Source organism: Schistocerca cancellata, chromosome 5 (assembly GCF_023864275.1).
Source record: "Schistocerca cancellata isolate TAMUIC-IGC-003103 chromosome 5, iqSchCanc2.1, whole genome shotgun sequence".
Classification (NCBI taxonomy): Eukaryota; Metazoa; Arthropoda; class Insecta; order Orthoptera; family Acrididae; genus Schistocerca; species Schistocerca cancellata.
Genome location: NC_064630.1, coordinates 529608678 through 529624135, shown reverse-complemented (window position 1 = coordinate 529624135; position 15458 = coordinate 529608678). Strand labels below are relative to the sequence as shown.

General features: G+C 42.9%; 1 protein-coding gene across 1 annotated transcript in view; it reads left to right on the top strand.

The window, feature by feature from the left end:
- Positions 1-15029, top strand: part of LOC126187802 (uncharacterized) — a 29402-nt gene extending 14373 nt beyond the window's left edge. The window contains exon 2 of the mRNA XM_049929087.1: positions 12597-15029. Within this exon, the coding sequence (XP_049785044.1) occupies positions 12597-12956 (360 nt within the window). The 3' untranslated portion in view covers positions 12957-15029. The remainder of the gene's footprint in view (positions 1-12596) is intronic.
- The last annotated feature ends 429 nt before the right edge of the window (positions 15030-15458 follow it).

Genomic DNA, 15458 nt, shown 5'->3' with positions numbered 1-15458 from the left:
CCCGAGGCAGGATAGGATTCGAACCTGCGACCGTAGTGGTTGCGCGTTTCCAGACTGATGCGGCTAGAACCGCTTCGCCACAGCGCCCGGCTGTTCGTTTGGAATCTGTGATGTTACAAAATAAAAGTGACGTTGTTATTCAGTGGAAAAGTTGGAAATTGAGATTTAGCTTACTGTTTTATCAATCACAATTGGCGTAAGAATCATGGATTGACCATTGTCATAAAATATTGCATTATGAGATGTGAATAGTTTTTACTTGCAGTTTCGCGTGGCTTGAAGCAGTCACAACTAGCGTGCTATTGATTAAGAAGTTGCGTTATCGTCTTTCTAATTACTTCATGATCGTAGATACGATCATACCCGGTTGTGAAGTTATTGTTATGACAAAACAATTTCCTAAGGGACCAGAAAGTTCTTAAGGGCGCAAAAACAACTGTAACATCACACAAAAGGGAAATTCAATATTAAAGCTGATGCAAGAAGACGATAAAACAGTTTTCTTTTTATCAATGTAACACGCACATTGGACTGCTGATCTTGGTGTCTGTAATATCAGAAAAATGCATAATTAAAATGAAAATAATACTGAGGAGATAATAGAAATGAGCACTGCTAAATGATTCAGTATTCCCAGAACAAATATTTATTATAACTAAAACATATATCGTACCTTAAGCTTAATACTACAATGACGGTAGATTTTTATGTCCATATCATGTCCATTGAGCGCTCTTTTATATAGCCATTGTCCTTTCGAGTCACCCGTGCGTCGTCACGATAAGTTTTAACAGTTCTTCTTACACTTCACTCAAACTTAGACGGAACACGTTTTTATACATTTAGTAAAAATAATTAGATCAGACCGCCACAAATCCGCGTCCGTCCCACTCGAGAAAAACAGTACAAGTCTTTTTAGCGCTCAAGGCTTCATTTGTTCTCCAGCGAACAAAATAGTGAAGGATCGCATATCTATCAGTACTTTTCTGTTTATATTGCCGCCCAAAGACGACGAATTACATTATTTAGAAAATTCCACCGTCGCTATGCGACGCCTCATTATATATTAATCATTCTTTATAAACAAGTATTTGCCTTCTGGCTGAATTTGCTGTTTTAATTAAGCCAAAAATAGCGAATATCACAAATCGCTACCTGCTCTTATTCTCAAATACTCGAAGAAAAATTTATTGGTAACTGGGCGCGATTAGTTATGCTGCCTCATGTCATATACACTCCTGGAAATTGAAATAAGAACACCGTGAATTCATTGTCCCAGGAAGGGGAAACTTTATTGACACATTCCTGGGGTCAGATACATCACATGATCACACTGACAGAACCACAGGCACATAGACACAGGCAACAGAGCATGCACAATGTCGACACTAGTACAGTGTATATCCACCTTTCGCAGCAATGCAGGCTGCTGTTCTCCCATGGAGACGATCGTAGAGATGCTAGATGTAGTCCTGTGGAATGGCTTGCCATGCCATTTCCACCTGGCGCCTCAGTTGGACCAGCGTTCGTGCTGGACGTGCAGACCGCGTGAGACGACGCTTCATCCAGTCCCAAACATGCTCATTGGGGGACAGATCCGGAGATCTTGCTGGCCAGGGTAGTTGACTTACACCTTCTAGAGCACGTTGGGTGGCACGGGATACATGCGGACGTGCATTGTCCTGTTGGAACAGCAAGTTCCCTTGCCGGTCTAGGAATGGTAGAACGATGGGTTCGATGACGGTTGGGATGTACCGTGCACTATTCAGTGTCCCCTCGACGATCACCAGTGGTGTACGGCCAGTGTAGGAGATCGCTCCCCACACCATGATGCCGGGTGTTGGCCCTGTGTGCCTCGGTCGTATGCAGTCCTGATTGTGGCGCTCACCTGCACGGCGCCAAACACGCATACGACCATCATTGGCACCAAGGCAGAAGCGACTCTCATCCCTGAAGACGACACGTCTCCATTCGTCCCTCCATTCACGCCTGTCGCGACACCACTGGAGGCGGGCTGCACGATGTTGGGGCGTGAGCGGAAGACGGCCTAACTGTGTGCGGGACCGTAGCCCAGTTTCATGGAGACGGTTGCGAATGGTCCTCGCCGATACCCCAGGAGCAACAGTGTCCCTAATTTGCTGGGAAGTGGCGGTGTGGTCCCCTACGGCACTGCGTAGGATCCTACGGTCTTGGCGTGCATCCGTGCGTCGCTGCGGTCCGGTCCCAGGTCGACGGGCACGTGCACCTTCCGCCGACCACTGGCGACAACATCGATGTACTGTGGAGACCGCACGCCCCACGTGTTGAGCAATTCGGCGGTACGTCCACCCAGCCTCCCGCATGCCCACTGTACGCCCTCGCTCAAAGTCCGTCAACTGCACATACGGTTCACGTCCACACTGTCGCGGCATGCTACCAGTGTTAAAGACTGCGATGGAGCTCCGTATGCCACGGCAAACTGGCTGACACTGACGGCGGCGGTGCACAAATGCTGCGCAGCTAGCGCCATTCGACGGCCAACACCGCGGTTCCTGGTGTGTCCGCTGTGCCGTGCGTGTGATCATTGCTTGTACAGCCCTCTCGCAGTGTCCGGAGCAAGTATGGTGGGTCTGACACACCGGTGTCAATGTGTTCTTTTTTCCATTTCCAGGAGTGTACTTTGATTCTAGCTGAAATATTTGTCTTAGTTGGTTAAACTTTTAGCATGAGGGTTCAAATGTTCAAATGTGTGTAAAAGCTTATGGGACTTAACTGCTAAGGTCATCAGTCCCTAAGCTTACACACTACTTAACCTAAATTATCCTAAGGACAAACACACACCCATGCCCAAGGGAGGACTCGAACCTCCGCAGGGAACAGCCACACAGTCCATGACTGCAGCGCCCTACAACGCTCGGCTAATCCCGTGCGGCTAGCGTGAGAGTGTACCTCTTAATGGCTAGGTTATGAAAGAATTTTAAATTTTTAAATTCAGTCCGTAACAATATGAAATATTGATAATCAATTTTTTGTTGCCCCTAGAAGCCGTTAGGGAGGCAACCTTTTACTAGGACTGGGCGTTATGCACCTGATAGGCCACTTTGAGTTTGCAACTAGTTTTTCTACTTAGCAGTTAGCAAGTGTTCTACCTCTCTTGACAACATTAACAAACAATTTGACGGTAAGATTAGTTTCAATACACCAGATGTCTTGAATATACTTAGCGTCGAGTAATAACTCTAGGGCGAAATGCGATCAGTTATTTTGTCCGGGCACAATTAATGAGCGTACCGTGTTTCTCGTCGCCGCTTCGTAAAACATTTCCCGTGTATTAACGGAAATATCACGTTCAGTTTTACAAGCACCAAATATCACATCATTTATGGATTTAAAAATGTACTTGATATGGAGATAAAACGAAGATTGCGTTATTCAATGCAAAACAAATGAGGTTTAAGGTTTTCAGAACTAGCTGCAACAACTCGACTGGCTGCAATTATTTTTGAAAACCTTTATTCATCGTAGTCGCATGTTCCATATCAATAACGGGTAAATGCGTTAAACACCTGGAGGGGCACGCAGCCCGTAACACAAAGATCCGAAGCGTACAACGTATCATGTCGGAACTAAAACTTGTTAACTGACACTAACACAGTAGACACCCGTTCGTTGTTCGTTAGGAACAGGAAGAAAATAAGGCAGTCACAAGAACAATAATAAAGATAATTTTCTAGAAGGAGTATGTGAACTGGACTAACGAATCATATCCCACGTGATCTTTTTCCACACGTACATCATACCTATCAGACGTACAAGGAGAAAGAAAAATTTCGAAATAGATTGTTGCGTAATTTTGTTTGTGTCTCTTCAGGAGAACGTCAAGTTATTAGTGACATGATATACCATTAGCAGCTTAGCCCAGTACACATTATACCTATTAGCTGTGTTGTAATGAACGATTTTGATTTGCAGTCCTACAGAACTACACTTTGTATCACGTTTATGTATAAAGCTATATAGAAAAATCTTCCTCGTATACCATTTCTTGCGCGTACATTACCTCTTCAGCCAGCTCCACTAGTCATACAAGACACGTCCACTCTACATCGACGATAATGGAAAGTGTTGTATCGTGAAGTACCAGTCCGATATTTGTCAAACTTTGTGTAGCCGTTAATAACATAAGGGATATTAAATAATTAAATTGTAATTACAATCTGAACTGATCTCCTTCATCAACATCAGTATGGCTTGTATTCGTTGTGCCTCTGATGCAGAGAGTCTCGTAATGTCATCTTCAGAAATTTCTTACCACGCAAGGAACACGTGCTGTCAGAACACGAAGGCTGCTCGACGGAGACCGGTATGAAAATAAACGTTTCGCGATCACGTCCCAGACAAGCTCTCTAGGTGAAAAAGGGGTTACTAAGTAAGTCAGACGAGGATCCGTACGTTCCTTGGAGGAGGAGGAGGATATTAGTGTTTAACGTCCCGTCGACAACGAGGTCATTAGGGACGGAGCGCAAGCTCGGGTGAGGGAAGGATGGGGAAGGAAATCGGCCGTGCTCTTTCAAAGGAACCATCCCGGCATTTGCCTGAAGCGATTTAGGGAAATCACGGAAAACCTAAATCAGGATGGCCGGAGACGGGATTGAACCGTCGTCCTCCCGAATGCGAGTCCAGTGTGCTAACCACTGCGCCACCTCGCTCGGTGTACGTTCCTTGGATTTTGGTTCGATCAGCAGAGTCGGGTTTTGCATTATCTTACGGCCATATCCTATTTGGCACTCTGGTTGTGAAAGTTATGACAACGAGGTTTACAGTTCTCGCGACATGCTGGCAAGCTTTCGGTCTCAATTCAATAATTACCAAATCAATACTATTGTCATATCAGATACTTCTCAGCACCATGACTGCAGGAGATGCAGAGGTAGCGGTCTCGCGAATCATTGTTCTTAGAGGCGCTATGTCGTCAGCGGACACACTGGCGTCAAGGCGATGACCTCAAACGAAAGCGAGGCTCATCGCGAAACACCACCCAGTTGAATCTGGCATTACGCCATTAAAATCTCTGTTGCCTGTGGGATTATGTCAGCGAACGATGTATCGCACCTCGAGGTCTTAACCCATCATCCACTGATTTGATGGCAATGGTTCGTAATGACACCCTCCCCGTTGTAGCCTCAGATAAGATGTCAGCTGTTGTCATCCATATACTCGTCAGAGACAATCAGACAATCCTATCGTCAAACAGATCTCCTGGACGGATCCATGCCTACTTCTCTTGTCACACTATTATCCTGAACAAATATCGTTACCACTCGCTCCTGAGGCAAGGAACTGCAGCCAATTCTGCACGGTCTGTCGGAATTATGCTTATATGTCACTCATGTCAACGTTTCGACCTTGGACCATTGGTCATCTGAACAGCACGCAGTCGTTTCGAATAACAAAACTCTCTATATAGATACGCTGATTAGTTAACTCATCAACTGTGCGGCTGGTCCAGGCGGAGGTTCGAGTCCTCCCTCGGGCATAGGATAATTTAGGTTAAGTAATGTATAAGCTTAGGGACTGACGACCTTAGCAGTTAAGTTCCATAAGATTTCACACACATTTTTTTTGTTAACTCATCAGTCAGACTCACAGTATCATTATAAGTAGTAGAAGGTACGCTATTCATACACACTAATGTAAAAAAATTTCTACAGAACCCAACAATGTAGAAAATATGGTAATAACCCAAAATGATATAAACTGCTTTTAGGTCCAGTTTCCTTAGAATAGTTGTTACTTAAACCACGTTTGCATTTCACAGAACTGAATAAGAGAACCCACAGCTGGTAACATAAAGATGCTGATACATACCTTGGTTTTTATGAACAAGTGTTTGCGTAACAGAAGGACCTGAATTCCAGTAACTTAGTCTGCAAACATGGCTGTGGCTTGTGGTTCAAAACCAAATGATGATTAAAGTTTCTCACTATTTTACCGTTATCTTTTCCTTTCCTTTTAAAAAATTCATCTGAGGATGACGTGGTACGAAGTCAAGACTGGTTATAACAGCATTTTTGAAAAATGACGCTCCAAAATACGAGGCGTGTTTTTTAAGTAAGTACCGTTTTGAAATTTAAAAAAAGACGTGCTAAGATATATCAATAATTTTATTTTTACATGAAACCCTGTACCTTAATCTACGCAATGACGCCATTACAGTCTAATTTTTCCTTGTTTACGTTGTGTACTGAGTGTTTAAGATGCCTCTGATAATCGTGAGTCCCAACGACTGTGAAGTACGGGCTGTTTCTTAGTGCTAAAGGCCTAAAAGCGATCGATATTCATCATGATCTGTGCAGTTTACGGAGAAAACATTGAGTGATTGAACGGTAAGAAAGTGGATGAGAGCATTTAAAGATGACCGCACAAATGTGCATGATGAACAACGGAGTGGGCGTCCTTCGGTCGTTGATGAAAGTTTGGTGCAGAAAGTGGACAATAACGTGAGAGAAAACAGACGCTTTACGATTTCCTCCTTGTGGGATGACTTTCCTAATGCTTCTCGTAGTGTTTTGTATGGCATTGTGACCGAACACTTGAATTACCGAAAATTGTGCGCACATTGGGTACTGAAAATGTTGATGGTTGTGCACAAAACCAAACGTTTAGACAGTGCATTGACTTTCCTTGAGTGGCACTACAACGACGGTGATGATTTCTTAAACCAAATTGTTACGAACGATGAAACATGGGTGGCCTACGTCACACCAGAATCGAAGCAACAGCCCATGCAAGTTGAGCAAGGGCATCGTTTTGCTGCACGACAATGCCCGTCCGCATGTGGCGAATCAGACCAAATATCTCATGACATCTTTTCGATAGGAAACTCTAGACCATCCTCAGTACAGCCCCGATCTTGCGGCCAGTGACTACCATCTGTTCCTGCACTTGAAGAAACACCTGGGCGTTCAGCGTCTTCAAGACGATGACGAAGTCAAGACAGTGGTGATGCAGTGGTTAACAAGCCAGGCGGAAGACTTCTATGAGGAGGGTATTCAAAAACTGGCACAACGTTATGACAAGTGCCTCAACATTGAGGGAAGTTATGTAGAAAAGTAGATTAAGCTACAGGCTTTCATGTAAAAATAAAATTATTGACATATCTTAGCATGTCTTTTTTTAATTTCAAAACGGTACTTACTTAAAAAACGCGCCTCGCACAAATAAAAATAAGTTACATTTTCTTCATGCCTAACTATTTTTATTCTTCCGGCGATCATGTCGTTCCTCCTGTATCAGAATCTTCTTTAGCTGTATAATCGAGTATCTTCATGCTGAGTCACGGTACTAAAGCACCGGTAATGTAGGAGAGGAAAGAAAAAAAAGTAAGAAAGGTCAACTTAAGGGATGGAGTTTGTTTCATTACTTTTTTCTTTCGTTCAATGTCGTCAGTTTCCTTATTCACTGTAGAATGTGACCGCTCAATGTCATTCAATACGATCACGACGACACCCCTCGATCGACGTTAACACTCGTGATGTCACTCACCTTCATACATGGCAGTGGACGTTTGAAAATTCGTGACGCTAGCTCAATGGTTAATGTTAATGGTTAAATGTTATTCCCGGCTGACTCATAGCTCAATTACTGCCACGGGGGTGAGGAGAAAGAACACGTCCTGGTGATACCAGCATTATGCGTATTTAGGTGTTCAATTAATCTGAATGGTTATCAATGTTCCAGCGATTCTTTTCGAACTCTATGCTGATGTACCGACAAGGACCATTTTCGCAGATAAACATGCAAGTACGTAATGGATGTTCAGTTTCTCAATACAGTTCGTCGCACTCACACATTATACATCCGCTGTAAGAACAATTTCATGTATTTATATTTTTGGTGTCCCACAATATTGGTTGGCTAAATATTATGACGATACGTCGTATACAACTTCTACAGATATTGTTTATCATGTAGTCAAGACTACGTAATGAAGCTAAAATCGTGGATAAAATTGAAATGTAGTTTGTTTATTATCACTTTACTTCTCACTAACTAAATATGAAATATGAATCGGGATTGGGGGTGATAATCCTATCCTTCTTTCCAGTATTAAAATGGTCGATAACGTGTTCTGAATAACGCGTGTCATATAATGTCCAAATATCGACACGACCCAGGCTATCAATTCGGCACTTAAATGTTTATTCTTCGCTCTCGAATTGTTCGATGTGATTGTCTTTCACACGCAGGGTTCAATTTAACGGTGTATACACTGTTTTTAGTATTTTAGGTGCCCGTTAATTAATATATGGTAGTTAATAAGCGGACTATTTTTATGTATTAGTTACCCCCGCAACCGTCCAATGATAAGATTCTCTTAATGTTCCGCGCACACGCGTTTCACAATTTAAAAAAAATGCAGAATTACGTAAGCTATAGCTTTTCGTTGCGTACAACTTTCGTGGGTTCCACAACCATAATAGTTTCCGAAGAGTATTTTTACCAGCTAACACAAAGTTCGAATTACGTTGTCGGAATCATTTTCACTTCACCCGACAATAAACGCCTCTGATCACTTCGTCACACGTAATGTATTTTAAACGTGCTTGAAGAGTCTTTAGATAATTTCCTTAACGAATTTCGCAGTCGCGTACCACTTTTTCATCGACTACCCCGATCGTGATAACTGTAGGTAGAGAGCTCAATAATGTGTTACATGTGCTTTTATATGTACTAAAAAACAAACGCGCCCCTATATCTTTCTGTTCCGCTTGGTCTTTGTTACTTTGATTTTTATTACTTTTCATTATATTGGTTCTTAGTAATACTGTGCAGTTATTTAAGTTTTGTATTACTTTCCCCTTTTTAATTCTTCCCCGTTTTTTTTTTTTTTTTTTTTTTTTTTTTTTTTTTTTTTTTTTTTTTTTTTTTTTTTTTTTTTTGCCATCAGTCAACTGACTGGTTTGATGCGGCCCGCCACGAATTCCTCCTGTGCTAACCTCTTCATCTCAGAGTAGCACTTGCAACCTACGTCCTCAATTATTTGCTTGACGTATTCCAATCTCTGTCTTCCTCTACAGTTTTTGCCCTCTACAGCTCCCTCTAGTACCATGGAAGTCATTCCCTCATGTCTTAGCAAATATCCTATCATCCTGTCCCTTCTCCTTATCAGTGCTTTCCACATATTCCTTTCCTCTCCGATTCTGCGTAGAACATCCTCATGCCTTACCTTATCAGTCCACCTAATTTTTCAACATTCGTCTATAGCACCACATCTCAAATGCTTCGATTCTCTTCTGTTCCGGTTTTCTCACAGTCCATGTTTCACTACCATACAATGCTGTACTCCAGACGTACATCCTCAGAAATTTCTTCCTCAAATTACGGCCGGTATTTGATATTAGTAGACTTCTCTTGGTCAGAAATGCCTTTTTTGCGATAGCGAGTCTGCTTGTGATGTCCTCCTTGCTCCGTCCGTCATTGGTTATTTTACTGCCTAGGTAGCAGAATTCCTTAACTTCATTGACTTCGTGACCATCAATCCTGATCTTAAGTTTCTCGCTGTTCTCATTTCTACTACTTCTCATTACCTTCGTCTTTCTCCGATTTACTCTCAAACCATACTGTGTACTCATTAGACTGTTCATTCCGTTCAGCAGACCATTTAATTCTTCTTCACTTTCACTCAGGATAGCAATGTCATCAGCGAACCGTATCATTGATATCCTTTCACCTTGTATTTTAATTCCACTTCTGAACCTTTCTTTTATTTCCATCATTGCTTCCCCGATGTACAGATTGGAGAGTAGGGGCGAAAGGCTAGAGCCTTGTCTTATACCGTTCTTAATATGAGCACTTCGTTCTTGATCGTCTACTCTTATTATTCCCTCTTGGTTGTTGTACATATTGTATATGACCCGTCTCTCCCTATAGCTTACCCCTACTTTTTTCAGAATCTCGAACAGCTTGCACCATTTTATATTGTCGAACGCTTTTTCCAGGTCGACAAATCCTATGAAAGTGTCTTGATTTTTCTTTAGCCTTGCTTCCATTATTAGCCGTAACGTCAGAATTGCCTCTCTCGTCCCTTTACTTTTCCTAAAGCCAAACGGATCGTCACCTAGCGCATTCTCAATTTTCTTTTCCATTCTTCTGTATATTATTCTTGTAAGCAGCTTCGATGCATGAGCTGTTAAGCTGATTGTGCGATAGTTCTCGCACTTGTCAGCTCTTGCCGTCTTCGGAATTGTGTGGATGATGCTTTTCCGAAAGTCAGATGGTATATCGCTAGACTCAGATATTCTACACACCAACGTGAATAGTCGTTTTGTTGCCACTTCCCCCAATGATTTTAGAAATTCTGATGGAATGTTATCTATCCCTTCTGCTTTATTTGACCGTAAGTCCTCCAAAGCTCTTTTAAATTCCGATTCTAATACTGGATCCCCTATCTCTTCTAAATCGACTCCTGTTTCTTCTTCTATCATATCAGACAAATCTTCACCCTCATAGAGGCTTTCAATGTATTCTTTCCACCTATCTGCTCTCTCCTCTGCATTTAACATTGGAATTCCCGTTGCACTCTTAATGTCACCACCGTTGCTTTTAACGTCAACAAAGGTTGTTTTGACTTTCCTGTATGCTGAGTCTGTCCTTCCGACAATCATATCTTTTTCGATGTCTTCACATTTTTCCTGCAGCCATTTCGTCTTAGCTTCCCTACACTTTCTATTTATTTCATTCCTCAGCGACTTGTATTTCTGTATTCCTGATTTTCCCGGAACATGTTTGTACTTCCTCCTTTCATCAATCAACTGAAGTATTTCTTCTGTTACGCATGGTTTCTTCATAGCTACCTTCTTTGTACCTATGTTTTCCTTCCCAACTTCTGTGATGGCCCTTTTTAGAGATGTCCATTCCTCTTCAACTGTACTGCCTACTGCGCTATTCTTTATTGCTGTATCTATAGCGTTAGAGAACTTCAAACGTATCTGCCGGACGCGGTTGTCTAGCGGTTCTAGGCACACAGTCCGGAACCGCGGGACTGCTACGGTCGCAGGTTCGAATCCTGCCTCGGGCATGGATGTGTGTGATGTGCTTAGGTTAGTTAGGTTTAACTAGTTCTAAGTTCTAGGGAACTGATGACCTCAGATGTTAAGTCCCATAGTGCTCAGAGCCATTTTGAGCCAAACGTATCTCGTCATTCTTTAGTACTTCCGTATCCCACTTCTTTGCGTATTGATTCTTCCTGACTAATGTATTGAACTTCAGCCTACTCTTCATCACTACCATATTGTGATCTGAGTGTATATCTGCTTCTGGGTACGCCTTACAATCCAGTATCTGATTTCGGAATCTCTGTCTGACCATGATGTACTCTAATTGAAATCTTCCCGTATCTCCCGGCCTTTTCCAAGTATACCCCTTCCTCTTGTGATTCTTGAACAGGGTATTCGCTATTACTAGCTGAAACTTGTTACAGAACTCAATTAGTCTTTCTCCTCTTTCATTCCTTGTCCCAAGCCCATATTCTCCTGTAACCTTTTCTTCTACTCCTTCCCCTACAACTGCATTCCAGTCGCCCATGACTATTAGATTTTCGTCCCCTTTTACATACTGCATTACCCTTTCAATATCCTCATACACTTTCTCTATCTGTTCATCTTCAGCTTGCGACTTCGGCATGTATACCTGAACTATCGTTGTCGCTGTTGGTCTGTTGTCGATTCCGATTAGAACAACCCGGTCACTGAACTGTTCACAGTAACACACCCTCTGCCCTACCTTCCTATTCATAACGAATCCTACACCTGTTATACCATTTTCTGCTGATGTTGATATTACCCGATACTCATCTGACCAGAAATCCTTGTCTTCCTTCCACTTCACTTCACTGACCCCTACTATATCTAGATTGAGCCTTTACATTTCCCTTTTCAGATTTTCTAGTTTCCCTACCACGTTCAAGCTTCTGACATTCCACGCCCCGTCTCGTAGAACGTTATCCTTTCGTTGATTATTCAATCTCTTTTTCATGGTAACCTCCCTCTTGCAGTCCCCTCCCGGAGATCCGAATGGGGGACTATTCCGGAATCTTTTGCCCATGGAGAGATCATCATGACACTTCTTCAATTACAGGCCACATGCCCTGTGGATACTCGTTACGTGTCTTTAATGCAGTGGTTTCCATTGCCTTCTGCATCCTCATGTCGTTGATCATTGCTGATTCTTCCGCCTTTAGGGGCAATTTTCCACCCCTAGGACAAGAGAGTGCCTTGAACCTCTATCCGCTCCTCCGCCCTCTTTGATAAGGCCGTTGGCAGAATGAGGCTGACTTCTTATGCCGGAAGTCTTCGGCCGCCAATGCTGATTATTTATCAAAATTCAGGCAGTGGCGGGGATCGGACCCGGGACCGAAGACGTTTCGATTATGAATCAAAGACGCTACCCCTAGACCACGGGTACACGGTTTTAATTAATATGATGCTAACTGACACGCCTGCCCGCAAAGTACCATTATAAGAAGAAATACGTTTCTTTCCTTGTTGCATTTGGTTGTGTTGATCTTCGTTTGGCTAAGAAGTACAGAATGTAATAACAACTTTTCTGTTTGCCAGATGCTCGCTGCATTCCTCAGCAACACTGCTGCCGCTCCGGCCCAGAATACACCAGCCACAACGAACTCAGCACTTGGAATCGATGTCTCACCGAGTGCAGAACTGCCACAGACCAGCGGACATGACCAGCACGCTGTAAACAGAGAGGAAGACGACGCCTATTTTTACACCTACGACGGCAATGACACGGACGCAGCGGCACCGACCGGCGTGGAAGACGAGTACGCTGCCGGCGGCGACGACATGGATACCGCGGCGTCCATGGCGTTCCGGCCGCTGTTCCGCTACCGGGCGCAGCAGAGGAACCGCCGGCGGATGCGCGCCGAGCGCCGCTACCGCAGCAGCAGGAACCACTGGTGATGCGCCGCCTTAGGACCGAGCCGACAGCATCGTCTATTGGCGAGCCGTGCCGTCAGCGTAACACGTCCAGGAACCAGCGTACACGAGGTCGCTGTATTGTACCTGCACCACTCCACATTTGTCAATATCTCTTCATCGAGTTCCTTTCTTGCCAATAAAGGGCTTTCACATAGTTACAGGTTTAAATTACCTCCGGGGAATTCAGGAGACGACTGCCTGAAAACTACAACACACAGTGAAAGATACAGGTTTCAGTGGATACAGCATCTCTCCAAGTTTTGATTCGTGATACGACCTGCAGAGTAGTCGCAAAGCGCAACACTAGCAGGCAAACGTGTCAGAATATGAAGGCCAGTGGTCCTCAAACTTTTGTGCTCAAGAGTGCTGACATCGTGCGGCGTCACTTCGGGTCGTAAATGTAACGAGCTTGTTATTAATTGGTAACCTAGATAAATTACTGTGTTATGAATCTCCGATGGACGAGTTAAGGATGGACACGATGAGATTGGCGCCCACCCCCAAAGTACTGATCGGTAAAAGTCGCCACCATTCGGAACACTTCGTGTGGCCTGTGCTCTGTTCCAGATTGCTGCCACCTTAGCGACTCGAAAATTGAGACACTATAATTACCGGACGAAGTATTGCTGTTTTGTCTGTATGTATGGACGATTAACTGATTAATAACAGTAATTGTATTTATACTTAAATGAATTATGCAATATGAGACAAGATCACCCATGTTTGCTACATGTTTTGAATGTCATTTTTCTGTTACCCATTGTATTGCATGACAAAATCCTTAATTTAATTCCATATTCCTTGCTACAGACGTGTACCGCTTTTTCTGAGGATAGTCTGTAACGTACAGTCATGACATGTTACTTTCGTTTGAGTCGTCAGTAATGGAAGAGAAACAAAACATTAACTCCTCATATCATGTAACTCCGGAAGAACGAAGCTACTTACCCCTCAGCCCCTGTGGTAAGAGGTCAACTTAGCCGAATTCATCAGCGTCAATTTAAATGAAACATCTCTTAAAACATTATTGTCTCTGTAAGTAGATTTATATGTTACTCACGAGGGAAACTATACTCTTCAGAAGCTCTTAACGTTAATTGACGTTTTTGGATTCAGGTGTTAGTTGCTATATGCATACGAGTATTTCGTAAAACACGGCTGAGAGCCGCGGTTCGCACGAATACTTGATTGTGGCCGCAGCTTGATGACCAAAGATGTAGACAAATCTGCTGCTTCGTAGCGTCGCATTGATTTAGCTCGCTCCTGCAGGTAGGCAGACTAGTGAGCAGATCTCCAAAGCGGGTTGCTGGCGTTGTGCCTCCCCAGGCAGCAGCGATTGTGAGTTCAGTGAATTGCACGTACGTGCTCTTGCGCCTGTTTTGACGTTTTCTGCGTCACAAACAATGCTCATACTGAACATCTGCAACGTGACGTAAAAGCTTGGAAAGATCCTCCATCCACTTATACGTCTGTTTTGTGTATGTGTTGTAGTATTCGTCCAGTCGTCCTCTGCAACCCAGTGGGCATCATGAATATCCCTGCATTTACAGATGCATGGTTCCTTTGTCTCAAGTGAAATGGTGTGATCACCATATGCACGCTATAAATACTTTGAATTCCACCCTCACTGTTTTTCTTACTGCTGCGTTATGAACAATGCTACATGATAACCACCAAACAACACTAGAAGAGTTCTTCTATGTATCCCCTAAGACTGGTGAACTTCGTACTTGAAGGCAAGTCTATGAAATTGAAGACGAAAGGGAAAATTGGCCAATAGTACCACCACCGCATTGCGACTTAATAACAACTGTCATTAGTAATTTAGTACGTGCTTCGGCAAAACTTTTGTATTGATTTATTTTATAATGAACCTACTTTTATATTGTGTGATATACTCACCGCTGAAGTAGTTTCAGTAATTGGAAGAGCTGAAAACAACTTTGAGTGTAACTGATTTAAAAAAAGTGTTGGTTGTATTCGACACCACTGCATTGTATCTTAGTAATAATAATTTACATGCTTTAACAGACCATTTGTAAGGATTTTGTTGAATAAACCTACTGTTATACTATACGATTCACTCACTTGTCATAGTGAGCAGTGATTTGCCTGTAAAATCTCTGCTTCAATAACTGTTCCACCAATATGAGGAATTGAAAGCAACCTTGAGCGTTGCTAATTTCAGAAAGTTGTTAGTTGTACATGACAATCAAAATGCATTTGAAATAACACTAATAGCGTAAAATACTCGTACACTGTAACTGAAGAGCGGAAAGCTAGCATTGATACTGACGCTAATACAGACAGACAGACACACACACACACACACACACACACACACACACACACACACATACACACACACACACACATATGAACAGACGTCAAATATTACGCGTCAACAGTATGTAAAGGCGGCACTACAAAGCCAGATTATAATGAAATTGCAAATTAAAGTAAGATTATGGGCCATTTATAGAG